The following is a 15,114-nucleotide window of genomic DNA, read 5'->3' on the forward strand; positions in this document are numbered from 1 at the left end:
CTCAAAAATCCACCTGCCTCTGCCTCCCAAGTGCTGGGATTAAAGGCGTGTGCCACCACTGCCCAGCTCATTGTCCAAATTCTTAGTGCTGTTATTTTTATCTTTTAAGCTGTTTTTATTTACTCATTAACTTTATTCTTTTTAACATTTATTTATTTGGGTGTGGGTGGCTATGTGTGTAACAATGTTCTATGATATTTATGTGCATGCGTTGGTGTGGGGTATGTATAGGAACAGGTTCTCTTCTACCATAGAGACTACAGGGATCAAATTCAGATAGTTAGGTTGTTGGCAAGTGACTTTAGCCACTAGACCATTTGTTGGCCTTGATATGTGTTTTGACTAGCCCCCTCCCAAATACTGATGGACCGTCAAGAGCACTCCTACAAAGTATTTCAATTAGAGAATAAGGACCTCCAAGAAGACAATAAGAACAGTGGATAAGATCATCAAAATTAGTTGTGCTTGATTCTGTGTTTTGAGAGTCTCACTATGTAGCTGTATAGCCCCGGTCCAACTTGTGAGTGCAAGGATTGCTCTGGAGTGTTTAACCTGCTCTGCTGCTTCCCCTTCCCCACTGCAGCCTTGTCCCCATGGTAACTGAAAATCAGCCATCACCATGGGACAGGGAGAAGAGGAGAAATCCCTGAGGTTGGGTTCAGAGGCACACACTTGCACTCCTAGCACTCGGGCAGCTTATGCAGGGCAATCATATAGCCTGGGCCACACAGTGAACTTAAGACCAGTGTGAGCCTTGAAGCAACTCTGCCTTCATTAGCTATTAAGTATGAGAATAGAGGCATCCCAGGCTGCATGTAAGTAACACTGCAATCAAACCACCGCACCCATGTAAGCAGTGACCATCTGAATACCAAGACCCAGGTGAGTAGTCAGGGTTGGCAGCTCTCCACATGCCTTATCATATCTTGGTGCCAGAAAACAAAGTGTTCTTTCTGCCTTCACAAGGAGAGAACTACTGAAGTTCCTTGTGTAGTACTTCCTGATTCGGTCAGTGCATTCCTTCTCCTAGCTGACTTTATCCTTTCTTAAAACAAACCCGAAACATGGATATAACAGCTTTTAGTGAGTTCTTTATCTCTTCAGTGAATTATCAAAACTGAGCAAGATTTGGAAAGCCACCCAAACTTCCAGCTGGTGGGCCATCCAAGTGGGGCAAGCTTGGGTAAAGTAAATTTCATTGTTCAGCCTTAAATTCTTGTTTCAACAATGACATTTCTGAAATTAACATTTGCTAGAAAAAGCATTAGATATGATAAATAGGAGACAAAAATTAGGAGACTTTCATCTAGAAAATAAGAAAAAGTAAAAGTAACAAATGAACTCATCAAAATAGGAAAAGAAAAAACACCCTTGAAGCCAGATATGGTGGTTCATGCCTTTTATCTAAGCACTTGTGAGGCAGAGGCAGGTAAGATTCTATGAGTTCAAGGGCAGCCTGGTCTACATATAGAGTTCTACTACAGCCAGGGGTACACAGAGAGAGATGGGGGGTTGAAGAAGGAGGGAGAGAGAGAGACACGTTGTCTCAAAAAACAAAACCCAACAACAAAAATAAAACCCCAGTGAGAGATCTGGAGTATAGCTCAGCATAAAGCATTTATCTAGCTTGTACTGATAAAGCCCTGAGTCTGATCCCAAATACCACCAAACAGAAAAGGGTGGGTAATGATATAAATAACATACCTAAGTTAGCAGAATTTGATAACCAGTAAACAGTACAGAATATAGAACCTTGGAGAAAAACACACCCTGATGGCTTTAACCAAGGGAGGGAACAGGAAAGTATCACAGAAGCTGGTATCAAGTTAGGCCCTAGAAGACAGACAGAGCTTGCAAGGAAACAATAAGAAGAGAAATAATAGAGCTTGGTGATAAATTACCATATCATTTGGATCTTCTGAGACATGCAAATCCAAATTGTCTAATATATGACAGACACTATAAAAATCTTAATTCCATAAGAGACTAATAACTTCAGTCGCATGGAGTCGTAAGTTCCATGGCCTACGTGCTATGCAAAGGCCACAGTGGCCCTAAGAATGGAAGCCACTTATCACTGCTTTGATGTCTTGGCCAGCACAAAACTCAGAACCTTGTCTGCTCACTCTTCTAGACCTTGTATCAGCTTAATGACAGCAATTCTCCCTGGGTAGCATTCTTTGAAATTATGAGAAGTGAATTACAGTGAAGCTTTTGTCCTAAACCAAAATGAAGAGTCAGCAGCTAAGGGCAGTCATAAACAGTTGAGTAAATTAATGTTCTAATTGCTGAAATTTACTTCCAATTCAGCCAGTAAGGGCATGGGAATGATGTCTGTAGGCACCAGCTGCTCAAACAGGCAAATCTTTCTTACTTACCAAACCAAGGTGCAGTGTTAGGCTCTGCAAGCTGCTGTACAGAGCAGAAGTCTGCCCGAAAGGGGATTCTGAGCTTTCTACTAGGCTAGGTTTTCCCACTCTTTGATGTACTCCCCTCCTCCCCCATGTCAGATCTCTGCTCAAAACTTAAATAGGTACCCCTTAAAATGTAGTAATGTTAGGATTTCTGTTCTCCTCACCTCATAATACTTTTTCAAGGAACCCACCAGGCAGAGCTTCAGGCTGTCCACAATCTCCTGATGTGGCATCTGGAACACCACCCTCGAGTACCATTTGGTGAGTGTGCTAGGCAGTGGGGGAGGAGGAGGAGAGACACAGAGAGAGCACAGTGAGCCACCACTCCCACACAAAGGCCTGTGCTCTGCTATCCACACACAGGGTTCCTTTTGAATCAACTTAACACATATCATCTACCTGCCAAATGCACTTCTGGGGTCAGTACAAGCCTAACAACCTGAGCTCAATCCCCAACCCAAAGAGGGAAGGGGTAACTGACTCCACAAAGTTGTCCCCTGCCCTCCGAACATGTGTCCCCCCCCCCACACACACACCTTCACCAATAACAACTACATTTCTAAAAAGACTAGTAACACAAGGTGCTGGCAGCCTCTGTCCTTGCCAGAGGTGCAGAGTACAGGAAGCAGATTGGTGCCTGGGATGAGTGTCAACCACACTGCAAATACAGATATGAGAGGTCAGAGGAAGGAACTTAGTGCTTTGTATACTAGGGTAGAGTACCCAAGACTCATTTGATGGATTTATAGTAAGATCAGGCATCAAAATGAGGTATGCAACAATAATACTGCTATATTTGCTTACAGATTTATGCTGGCAACAAAGCCGACCACAGAACGCATGCCTCTGCTGGGGTCATGGTACACATCCATTCCAATCACCATTAATTGTTTCTAGGGTAAAAAACAAAGACACAAACAAAAGCAGAACTCAAACCCAAGCTCCTCTGCTCCATCTTTGTTATCTCAAGGTCAAAGCACCTTTCTTATTTATATAAGAAAACAAGCTTTGCAAAGAAGCAAAAGGCAATTAACTTGATGTTTTCTAAACAAAGAACAAAGCCAGATCTAGACGAGGGATCAACAAATATTTCCTATAAGAGGATAAATAAGTAAGTCTGCAGGTTTTGAGAGCTGAGGCTCCCTAGGAACCCTGTAACTCTGCCTTTTGACTACAATGAAAGACGGATGCATCCAATGCCGTGTGTTCCAAAGAAAGTGTACTTAAATACTGAGAACTGAACTTCAGATAGCCTTCATATGTCAGAAAATGTTGACCTAATTTTTTTCATCACTTCAAAATGTAAAGTACATGCTCAGCTCATGGTCTGTCTAGCAGCATGCAGCAAGGCAGCTGGACTCATGCATCCACCCTGAGAGCAAGAGGGAGGACAGCAGAGTAGGATGGGAAAGAGCCCGGCACTGAACAGACACATTTTTCCATCACTCACCAGCGGAATATCCACTCCCCAGAGCTCACCACCCAGCTTACAATTCATCTGAAGTAAAATTTTCTGAACCACGCTCCGAAGCCTGGTGGGTTGACCAATGGTTCGGACATTGATGACCTATCGTGACAGGACCAGAACATGATCAACCTTTTAGGAAATGTTAACAGTTCTAAAGTATCAACATCTCTTGGCTCCATGCTCTTCCTTTGTCCCTTCCAACAAGGAAACCAAAATCAGAGGATGCTCAACTCCCTCCCATTCAATGGCACAGTATTTGTGTACAGCTGGTATATTTGTGTATACCCTCTTGTATACCCAGATCCCCATTATTTGTAGGACTGAATGTAATCACTATGTATGTAAATACTTGCTGTCCTGCATTGTTAAGGGAATAAGCACAAAGGTTTCCCTTCTGAGTTTTATGAGCTCAGTAAAGATATAATTTTCTTTCAGAATGTTTTTAAAGTATGTTTGGTGAATCAGCTGATGAAGAATCCACATGCTTGTAACTCCAGCACTTTTGTATGTGGAGGAGGTGGGTAAAGCCAGGAGGAATAGGAATTTAAGGTCATCTTTGTGTACATAGGGAGCTTGAGGCTAGCTTTAGCTACATGAGACTGTCTCAAAAGACTACTAACAGTGAGGACTGAGTGTACTGTATTAAGAAGCTTGAATTAGCATATGTCTGTTATTAATAATTCTAATTCTAGCATCACTAGACATATATGCACATAGTAGGCACATGAACATACAAAAACTTTCAAAATTATCTTATTCAAAATGACATTTTTAAAGTTCCCTAGGAAAAATATTTTCTCTTCTCAGAGTGAAGCCTACATGTCCAGCCTCAGTCATGAGGGAGCACAAGGGATTGTGAGGAGCAGAAGAGCTCCTACTGGCTACTAAGAGCTACTGCTGGCTCATTCTAATCAGAACCTTCAGTATAAGGTTCTTCCCATGCCAGCCTGAAATGGCTATTTCAGCTTCCAGAGCTTTAGAGACACTGAGCTGGAGCTCTACCTTGGGCTCAAGGCCAATGTACTCCATTTCCACTCACCTGTGAGGGAACTGGGGACTGCACACAGCACAGCTTCTTGATGGCTCCATAGAGATCATCACGTGTGCCCATGATGATGCAAACAACCATTTGTATCTTCCCCTAGGGGAGACAAGAATATACTGTCATGATCTAATCATTCTGGGGACTTTCTTGGGACACAGATAAGGTAGATAGGAACTGAAAAACAAATAGTGGACATTCCAACCAGAATCATCCTTTGAATCTGAATTATTCTTTGGCTGCTGTTCACGGACAGGTGAAACATTACTAACACCTAGAGCTGACCATGACTACTACTGTTTACTTAGTAGGAGTCTTAAGATTTAGAAAAGGGCCAGACTTAGAAGTATGCAAGGGTTCTATGACTGCCTCTCTAACTTCCCCCAGTGTCTTTCCTGTGCTCTTCAATGAACTAAGCAATGTGTCAGACCATAGAACCTCAGCTGAAGAAGTGTGGCACACGGAAATGTGCAGAGCCAAACGGAGAAGGAACAGGGCCAAGTCCACAGTAGCTATTCCTCACTTTCTGTCTAGGGAGAACAGACACTGCCAGCAACAACCCTGACAGGAGCCTCTATCTCTCAATACTCTTAGCCAGTGTCACAACAGAAGACCTCCAAAGGGGGATGTCAAACAGAGAATACCACAATGCTAAGAGACTCCAACTCCAGAACTCCTCTTCCCAGGACAATTCCATTCACCAGACTCTTGGGCTCAAAGCTAACTTATTTCCAAAGACTTTTCTTCTACCTCCATCCTTTCTTTTGACTTCCTCCTCTGTTTACAAGGGCTGAAGAGATGGCTCAGTTGTTAGGAGCACTTGCTGTTCTTGCCACTCTTGCAGAGGACCTAGGTACAAGTCCTAGAGCCCACACGACAGCTCACAAAAGTCTGTAAGTCCTGTTCCAGGTACTCTGAACCCTGATTTAGCATCCTCAGGTGCCAAGCACACACACTGTGGACTGACATACATGTAGGCAAGACACTCACACACATAAAAATTTTAAATATTTTTATTTACAAAGAGAAGGCAAAGTCTGGAAGCTAAAATGGGAGTACTCAGATCCAGTGTTCTGATCTGTTATCAGGATTAGCTAATGTGTCTATGGCCAAGTTCCTCACTGGAGCAATGTGCATCCTGGGCCAGACTATTCTATTACAACTCAAAACTGCATGCAGAAAGACACCACTTGGCTCAAGTAGCTGGTTCGTGAGCACAACATGTTCAACAGATAATGAACTAAGTCAGCTGTTCTTTCAGCCAATTTCATAAGGAAAAGGCTAAAGAGAGCACACACATAGATAAACCAATACAGAATGAGAAATGCAAATAGCCAAAGGGCATGAAGAATACAGAGTTTCGTGTGAAGATGAGAAGGACACGGGCTCCGAGCATCATTAGCAGACTGATAATCCAGATAATTTGAGATTGAGCATCCCAGTACTTTCAGAGATCTTGTAAGTTTACTCCAATTAAGTTACTTTATTACCTCAACTCCCAGTAAGGACTGAATGGTCCTGATATAGGTCTCTATTCGGTCATCCTTCAGTTCAACCCAGGCTGGGGGGCTTATGCGCATGCCAATGGGCCCAGCTATCTTTTCCAACATGTTAACCAGTTCTCTGGCTTGGTCCATTGCTCTCTTTGGATAAAAGAGTGCCCAGAAATGCATGGGAATCTAGGAACAAGAACATGGTATATTCAGACTTGGGAGATTTTACTATAAAGAAGGAATAACTTTACACTCCTGCTGCTTGAGTCTTTCTATTTTATATAACTTCTATCATTCTCATAGACTTATAAATATTGACAATCTTATCAATGAGAACTGATCTACAACCACACCCAATAATATGAAAGAAATTCATGAACACAAAGTTAAAGAAGTCAGACATAAAAGATTATTCACTCTTTAATTCTGATACACACACACACATACACATACACATACACACACGTGCATACATATACACATAAGCATATTCACCCACACATACAGTACAAAAAACAGGCAAGGGCTGGTGAGATGGCTCAGTGGGTAAGAGTACTAACTACTCTTCCAAAGGTCATGAGTTCAAATCCCAGCAACCACATGGTGGCTCACAACCACCTGTAATGAGATCTGACACCCTCTTCTGGTGAATCTGAAGACAGCTACAATGTACTTATTTATAATAAATATTATATAAATAAATAATATAAATAAATCTTTGGGCCAGAGCAAGCAGGGACTGAGCAAGCAGTGGTCCTAAGTCAATTCCCAACAACCAGATGAAGGCTCACAACTATCTGTACAGTTACAGTGTGTACTCGTATACATAAAATGAATAAATAAATCTTAAAAAAAAAAAAAAAGCAAGCCGGGTGGTGATGGCGCACGCTTTTAATCCCAGCACTTGGGAGGCAGAGGCAGGCGGATTTCTGAGTTCGAGGACAGCCTGGTCTACGGAGTGAGTTCCAGGACAGCCAGGACTACACAGAGAAACCCTGTCTCGAAAAACCAAAAAAAAAAAAAAAAAAAAAAAAAAAAAAAAAAGACAAGCAAAAAGAATCTATGCTTTTCAGGACAGTTGTTATTCCCAGGGAACGGGGGTGGCAATAATCAGGAAATATGGTGAGGGGTTGAGCACATCTATAAATTTTTGTTTCTTGGTGTTGGTTATATAGGTCTACTTAATTTGTAAAAATCAAGTATGTTTTTTGTTTATGCTGTATTTCAATAAATCTTTAAAAGTTGATGTTTTTACATATGGCCACAATGACCAACATTCAGAATGTTGGCTGAAATATTCAGAAATAACTGTCTACTATTTTATACTTTGATGCAAATAACTAACACCTTGTTGTCTTAGAGGAACACTGTTTTAATTTGACTGTCTTCTATGGATAAAAATAACCCTGGGAATTCCCAGGGTCAAAGAGGAAGAGAGAAGAAAAAAGGAAGAACAGTTGATGGGCTGACGCAGAGGAATCACCATGGTTACGTAGTTCCTTCCCTTCAGCCTGTGGTCAGAGGGCTTCCCTCCAGCACTGCTCTGCTACAAGGCCTTGCTTAGCAAGTCACTCAGGGTGGAGTTTGGATGACTCTTCCTCTCAAAGAAGACACCAGATCACCCATTTCCACACTTTGGGAACACTGATTCTCCAGCACTTCAGAGTTCACTCACAGTCAGGATGGAAGCATCTCTGGTCACTTCCTTAACCCAGTTCAGGTCCTCCGATGTGACAAATGAAGTGTTCCTTAAGTTAATCCTCTCCATTGGTAGAAGACGACCTTCAATCTACACAGGAAATAAAGTGTGGTTGACATGGAGCCTGCTACAGTCTTCAAGAAAACACTGCTCCTGCTGACTCTGACTTCTCAGCCACACACTTGACCTATTACATCCCACCTCTTTTTCTTTTATAGTCTTGCTGGCCTCCAACTTGCTGCTTGGTGAACAGAGGGTCAATGTGAGAATAGCCATCACTCCACCATACCACATGGTCTCTGCACTCAAGACTGGCCAAAACTTAGTTGTCAGATTTGCCAGCAGGTGTATTTACCCGCTAGCATCACTGGCATCATTTTCTGATAAAAAAAAATCTCTGTGTATGTTTAATGTGTATGCAAGTGGGTTTGTGTGTACATGCTGCAAATGTATGTGTTTGTGTATATGTGTGTGTAGGTCAGTGGTTCACATCAGATGTTTTCTCTATTGCTGTCCACCTTATTTTTGAGACAGGTTATCTTGCTGAGCCCAGACTGTCTAGACTGGCTGGTCAGTGAGCAGTGGGAATCTGCTTGTCTATACAACTTTCCCACATGGTGGTATAGATACACACCCCCAGGCATTCTTTTTATGCTGGGGATTCAGAATTAAACTCAGGTTTCCCATGCTTCAGGACATGATGATCTAAGTTTTATCCCCAGGACCCATGTGGTAGAAGGAGAGAACCCACTCCTGTATGTTGTTTTCTCATCCCCACACTCTCACAATAAATAGAATATAACACTTTTTTTTCAAGATAGGGTTTCTGTGAGTAGCCCTGGATGTCCTAAAACTCACTCTACAGACCAGGCCTTAAACTCAGAGATCCACCTGCCTCTGCCTCCTGAGTGCTACAACTGGAGGTGTGTGTCACCACTGCCTAGCACAAATTTTTTTTAAAAAACAATGAATAAAGAAAGATCCAGAACTCTAAGAATAATATAGATTAGGCTCAATCTCTAGAACCACAAAAAAATAGGTTAAAAATTAAAACAGGTCTGGCAAAAATGCTTAGAGGGAAAAGGCACTTGTCTGACTGAGTCTGATCCCCAAATACCACAAGGTGGAAGGAGAAAATTGATCCTGCATGATGTCTTCTGACTACCACACATACACCTCAGCATGTGCTATACACACACAATAAATATATAAACAAAAAATAGATAAATACAAATATAAGTAAATAAACAAGACAGATAAAACAGATAAATGAAAGACAAAAACATTAATTAAAATCATGTAAAGGGGAAGATGGAGGCTGGGGCAAGGGCAGGTGTGGGGGTGGTTTATCGTTTTAATCCTAGCACTCAGGAGGCATAGACAGGTGGATCTCAGTGAGCTGGAGTCAGCCTAGTCTATATATGGACTTCCAGTCCAACTACGGCTACACAGCGAGATCCTGTCTCAAAATAAGCAAACGACTTTGTGTTGGAAAATTAAAATGAAGACAGTTGTAAGTTAATGCTTTGCTTGCTTCCTATTTGACCAGAAATCAGTAACTCTGATCTTTTGGAAATACAGAAGAAAAGTTTGCAAATGATGCTATCAGCTTAAGTCAAGGGAGATTCAGATACCATGACTAATATGTAAGGAAGTTTAAGTCAAGGGCACATGGCTGTTTCCTCAGTTGCTCACATTTGTTCTCTGTACCTTTTAACAGTGATTGATTCATTATAAAACTATGAGCAGGAAAAAGAAGAACAGTCAAAGAACTGGAGAGACAGTTCAGTGGCTGCTCTATCACAGCTCTGTCGGGGTTCAGTTTGTAGCACTCATAAGATGGCTCACAACCATCTATAACTCCAGCCCTCTTCCGACCTCTGCAAGCACCAGGCAGGAATGTAATGCATATTTATAAAGGCAGACAAAAGGTACACATGAAATAAACAAAAAACAAAATGAAGAGCAAAGCCAAACTCCACAGTTAAACAAGAGGATGTCCTCAGGCTTCACACAACTCCAGCTCCGCCCACCTACACACCCCAGTGAGAGTGGTCTGCCCCACATGGGCCCCTGGTTTACCTTGTGGACATCTTTTTGCAGACTGAGCCCCCAGCGGGTCAGCTCATTGTTGGCTGTCTCATTTTGTGAAATTCTTTGCAGCAGGCATTCCAAAGCACTGTGGTGCTGTTTGGGGCTCAGGTTAATCTGCTGAGTCAAGTCCTAGACAAAACGTAAGATAGCAAGTTCTAAGCATTATCCCCCTAGCAGGAGGCTAATGAAGCCCAGCGTTTTAAAATGTTTCTATGAGCAATCTCATGCTCAGTAAAATCAATAGAAACGTCAAATATAGCCAAGGACATTTGTAAAACTTTCTCAGAAATGTGAATGAGGTACATGGAGAAAAATTAATAATAAAATTAATAACTTTCAGCAGTTACTGACTCTCCTTCTTGCTGAGTGTGGCAGTGCACACCTTTAATACCAGGACCTATGAAGCAGAGGTAAGTAGATCTCTGAGAGTTTGAGGACAACCAGGGCTGTATAATGAGACCCTGTCTCAAAATAATTGATTTTTTTTTTAAAGCAACTGGTTCTGCTCTATGACATCTGATTCTTTCTCAAAACATCTTTTGAATTTAAAATTCCTAAGAGAGTCTAAGAACAGGAACGCAGGAAAGAAGTGGGCTTGATTATACATATTTAAAATCTGGGCAAGTACTGGGGGTGGGGAGCAGAGGACAAGCCACATGTTTACACTAGGACAGTAAATCACATTGAGGCTCACACTTTTTCTTTCTGCATTAGAAAGTCAATGCCACCATAAGGCTACTTTCCCCTCCAAACTAGCCACAGTATTGTCACATTACAGGCACTCTGAGGGTTACTTAACAGATATGTGTGTGAGGAATCTAAATCATGTTAGAGTTCTTTGAGCTTCGGAGACTTATGAACGATACAACTATAGGTATATAGATACAGATATACAGATACCAAAGAGATCATAGGTCATGAGGTCATCAGGTTGTTGGCAGGTTGTTGGGAAGGTAAACATTAAAGAAATCTCTCACAGGGCCTTTCTACTTCCTTAGTTCTCTATAACTCTACTCAAAACAAAACCTTACACGGCATGTGGGTCCGGGACAAACCAGAAAAATAAGGGGCAGAGGGCAGCTAAAGCACAGACCCTCTGGGGGAAGGTGGCAGTGAAGGTCTGGCTGTTTGCTGCCAGGGGCCTCTCGGAGCTCCCAGTACTGAGCTGATGATGCTCCCAGGGCCCCAGAGCTTCACTTCTCACACAAACTCATGAGGTAGAGAAGCACTACAGTAAGTTGGTGTTCTCAAGGAGTCTCATTTATGGCTCTGTAACTAGTTAACCACTGTGCATTTACTGGGGAGGATGAGAACAGAGTTGTTCCTTTTCATGTAGAATCCAGAGCCTACATTGTTCTAAGGCTGTCCAAGGCTGTAACATGTAGCATCTTTTCTATGGTAAAGTATATGGATGAGAATCTACAGAAAGGAAAACTGGGGCCCAGAAGAAAGGGCTCACCCAGCAAGTCCAAGATACAACCTATTTCTAGTTCAGGCTGCTATCCCAAAGGTGGCCACTTGAAGCAGGCGTCTTCCCCCACCCCCCCAAACAGCAAGACTCCAACCTTCATGGCCCTGAAGTCCTTCTTCATCTTCTCAGGGATCCCCGTCATGAAAGAGAGCTCAGGCAGCAGCAGGATCTCACCCTTCAGCAACTTGGACAAGAAAACAGAGAGAACGCAAATGACCCCAGGGCCCATTTAAGATGGATGCAGGTCTGCAGTAGTAAACCTGCTACTGAGAAACTTTTATGATACCCCAAGGGAGAGGACAATAGGACCAGAAACACTGTGTGTATTCTGCCCTCCATGTCCTCTGTCACATACAGACAGCTATTGTGTTAGGTAAAAGGAGTGAGGGCCTCACAAGGAGAGAGAAAGACCTGCAACTGATGAGGCAGAGGGGTGGGGAGCATCTTGAGGACATACCAGAGACCTGGGATAAGGGAGGCACCCAAGAATCAATGGGGTGACCTTAGCTGTGACTCATAGAACTAGGGATATGAAACCTGAAGAGGCCACTTCATGTAGCCAGGCAGGAACCCTAGTGGAGCCATAGGGACACCAACCCACCCACAAAACCTTCAACCCAAAATTTATCCTGTCTATGAGAAATGTAGGGGATGGAGGAGAGACTAAGGGAATGGCCAAGCAATAACGGCCCAACTAGAGACCCATCCCATGGACAAGCACCAATCACTGACACTATTAATGATTCTCTCTTATGCTTGCAGACAGGAGTCTAGCATGGCTGTCCTCTGAAAGGCTCCACCCAGCAGCTAATTCAGACAGATGTAGATACCCATAGCCAATCAGTGGATGGAGCTTCAGGACTCTTGAAGGATCTTAGGCCCTGGAGGGAATAGGAACTCCACAAGAAGACCACAGAGTCAAGTAACCTGAACCCTTGGGGCTCTCAATGGGAGCCAAAAGAGTATATATGGGCTGGATGTAGACTCTCCACACACACAGACGCATAGCTTGATCAACTAGAGGGAGGGGGAGGGCCTATCCAAAAGCTGTTGCCTGTCTGTGGGATATGTTCCTCTGCCTGGGCTACCTTGTCTAACCTCAGTAGGAGAGGAAGCACCTAGCGCTGCAGAGACTTGATGTGCCAGGGTGGGTGGAGGAAGGACTGTGAAAGGGGGTAACCTGGAGGGGGCAGCGACTGGGATGTAAAGTGAATAAATAAATTTTTTAAAAAAGAAGAGAGAAAGAGAAAAAACAGTTTGTCCCCATTGAGCCTTGATCAAGCCCAATGTTTCCTGCTCAGCCGTCACAGGTAGGAAGAGGTGGGGTTAAAGACATGGCTCAGCAGCTGAAAACACTGTTGCTCTTTAAGAGAAACAGGGTTTGGCTCCCAGAACCCACATAATGGCTCAAAATCTAGTTTCGGGAGCTCAGACACCTTTTTCAGGCCTTAGTGGGCACCAGGAATGCATATGGTACATAGATATACCTGCAAGCAAAATATTCATACACAAAAAATAATAAATCTACATTTTTTATTAAAAAAAAAAAAGACCAAGTGTGGTATCAAGGCAATTCTCTGGGCCCTTCTGATAAATGTCTACACCTCCTTCTTGAATCTATAGATTTTTGTTTTTTAAGATTTATTTTTATTATTTTAATTATGTGGAGGGGGCATGGTATATGCACATGAACACAAGTGCCCAGAAGCCAAAGGTGTGAGAGTCTCTAGAGTTGGGGTTATATGCAGTTGGAAGTCTCCTTGTATGCTGGAAATCAAACTCAGACACTCAGGGATAGCAGAATGTGCTCTTAACCACTGAGCCACCTTCCCAGCTCCCATACACTTTTCTTTCTTTCTTTCTTTCTTTCTTTCTTTCTTTCTTTCTTTCTTTCTTTCTTTTTTTTAGGTAATGTCTCACTACTTAGCTCTGACTGGGCTGGAACTCATTACAGAGACAAGGCTGGGCTCGAACTGTGAAATCATCATGCCTCTGCCTCCCAAGTACTGGGATTGTAGGCATGTGCTACCACGCTCATATCAGAGTTTTAATTCTTTTGTATGTGTCTTACCTGCATGTATATATGTATCTGGTGCCCACAGAGGACCAGAAAAGGCCCAAGATCCTGTGGAACTGGAGGGACAGTGGTGAGCTGCCATGTGGGTGGTGACAATGGAACCCAGGTCCTTTGGAAGAGCAGCCAGTGCTCTTAACCACTCTACCATCTATCTCCCCAGGCCCAGGGTTTTTAATCTTTAGATACAAGGAACTCTCCTTATGCCTTTAACCCAAATTGTTCATGGAGGTACTTATCTCCTCCTGGCAACTCTGGCTATAGGGGAAATAAAACCATGCCAAAGTGTTCCACCACACTGCACAGGTGCGTATGTGGATGAGAGCACACATAACAAGGGCAGCAGGACGGAGGAGTGTGGTAGTGTAGCCACTCACTGTGCCATGGTTACTCTGTCTCTCACTGGGCCGGTGGATGAGCAGAGGCTGGTCATCTTCCTTAACTGTGATCCCGTAGTTTTTGCTAAAGCAGGACAGAGTAACAACGTGTCACCACTCCTACAACAACCCCTCCAGCTCTTCTCAGGGCTACCGCAGCTTACAATTTGCATAGTACCCTCGCTGAGAATCCATTAGACACTAATCATAGTATATTTAATGGAAAATGCAAGCTACAGCTTTTTTGCTAATAGACAGACAACAAAGAATATATATATATATATATATAGCTAGCCCAGGAGAAAAGCATGTGGAAAATGCACCAGGCTAAAAGATTTAGAAATAAAAGTCTAATGATTAAAGATGAGAATTTCAATTCTCTCACCAGACAAAATTAACAAGAAAAATACAACTGACTACCCAAAAATCACTTATGTAATAATTGCCAAAGAACCAACTGTAAGAACAACATGTGCAGGCCAGATTCACAGATAAGCTCATTTGGTCTCAGGTGTTTATTACCAGTTTACAGAGCTGTACAATGTCAGGTACCGCACCATTAACAGTACTCAATATCCAGTACTCAATATCCAGAGCCTGGGAGAGCACGTCCAGCCCCTGCCCTCGGACCCAAGTGCAGTCTCTTGTTTCTACCTGTAGTACTCTAGGAATGTGATTTCCTTCCCATCCGACATTACAAAGCTGTCTTTAGGGGTCTTGTTCCAGTCCACATCGTCGATTCGGTAGGTACGATTGTTGTAGCGTGTGATGACAATGCTGCCAACCAGAAGCTTGCTGCACTCGTCCTGGAAGTGCTCCTTGTTCTGCTGGTAGATAGCGTGCCTTTGGGAAGAGGCAAGAGACTTTGGTTGGCATCCATACACTCAGGCTCATAGAGAGGGATAGGGGCTCCACTAGCTGTACTCATCACAGGAATCAATTATCATTTTTTAGGATTTATTTTTATTATTTTAATTATGTG

General features: G+C 42.9%; 1 protein-coding gene across 6 annotated transcripts in view; it reads right to left on the minus strand.

The window, feature by feature from the left end:
• The window catches only part of Piwil2 (piwi like RNA-mediated gene silencing 2), a 59,923-nt gene that overhangs the window by 16,307 nt on the left and 28,502 nt on the right, over window positions 1-15,114 (minus strand). For all 6 annotated transcript variants that reach the window (XM_031361871.1, XM_031361873.1, XM_031361872.1 and 3 more), the window contains exons 11-20: window positions 14,787-14,975; window positions 14,133-14,217; window positions 11,776-11,865; window positions 10,199-10,339; window positions 8,093-8,206; window positions 6,415-6,603; window positions 4,922-5,023; window positions 3,865-3,981; window positions 3,219-3,307; window positions 2,579-2,684 (exon numbers count right to left, since the gene is read on the minus strand). In XM_031361871.1, the coding sequence (XP_031217731.1) occupies window positions 2,579-2,684; window positions 3,219-3,307; window positions 3,865-3,981; window positions 4,922-5,023; window positions 6,415-6,603; window positions 8,093-8,206; window positions 10,199-10,339; window positions 11,776-11,865; window positions 14,133-14,217; window positions 14,787-14,975 (1,222 nt within the window). The remainder of the gene's footprint in view (window positions 1-2,578; window positions 2,685-3,218; window positions 3,308-3,864; window positions 3,982-4,921; window positions 5,024-6,414; window positions 6,604-8,092; window positions 8,207-10,198; window positions 10,340-11,775; window positions 11,866-14,132; window positions 14,218-14,786; window positions 14,976-15,114) is intronic.

The sequence above is a fragment of the Mastomys coucha genome, unplaced genomic scaffold (assembly GCF_008632895.1).
Source record: "Mastomys coucha isolate ucsf_1 unplaced genomic scaffold, UCSF_Mcou_1 pScaffold9, whole genome shotgun sequence".
In the NCBI taxonomy this organism is placed as follows: domain Eukaryota; kingdom Metazoa; phylum Chordata; class Mammalia; order Rodentia; family Muridae; genus Mastomys; species Mastomys coucha.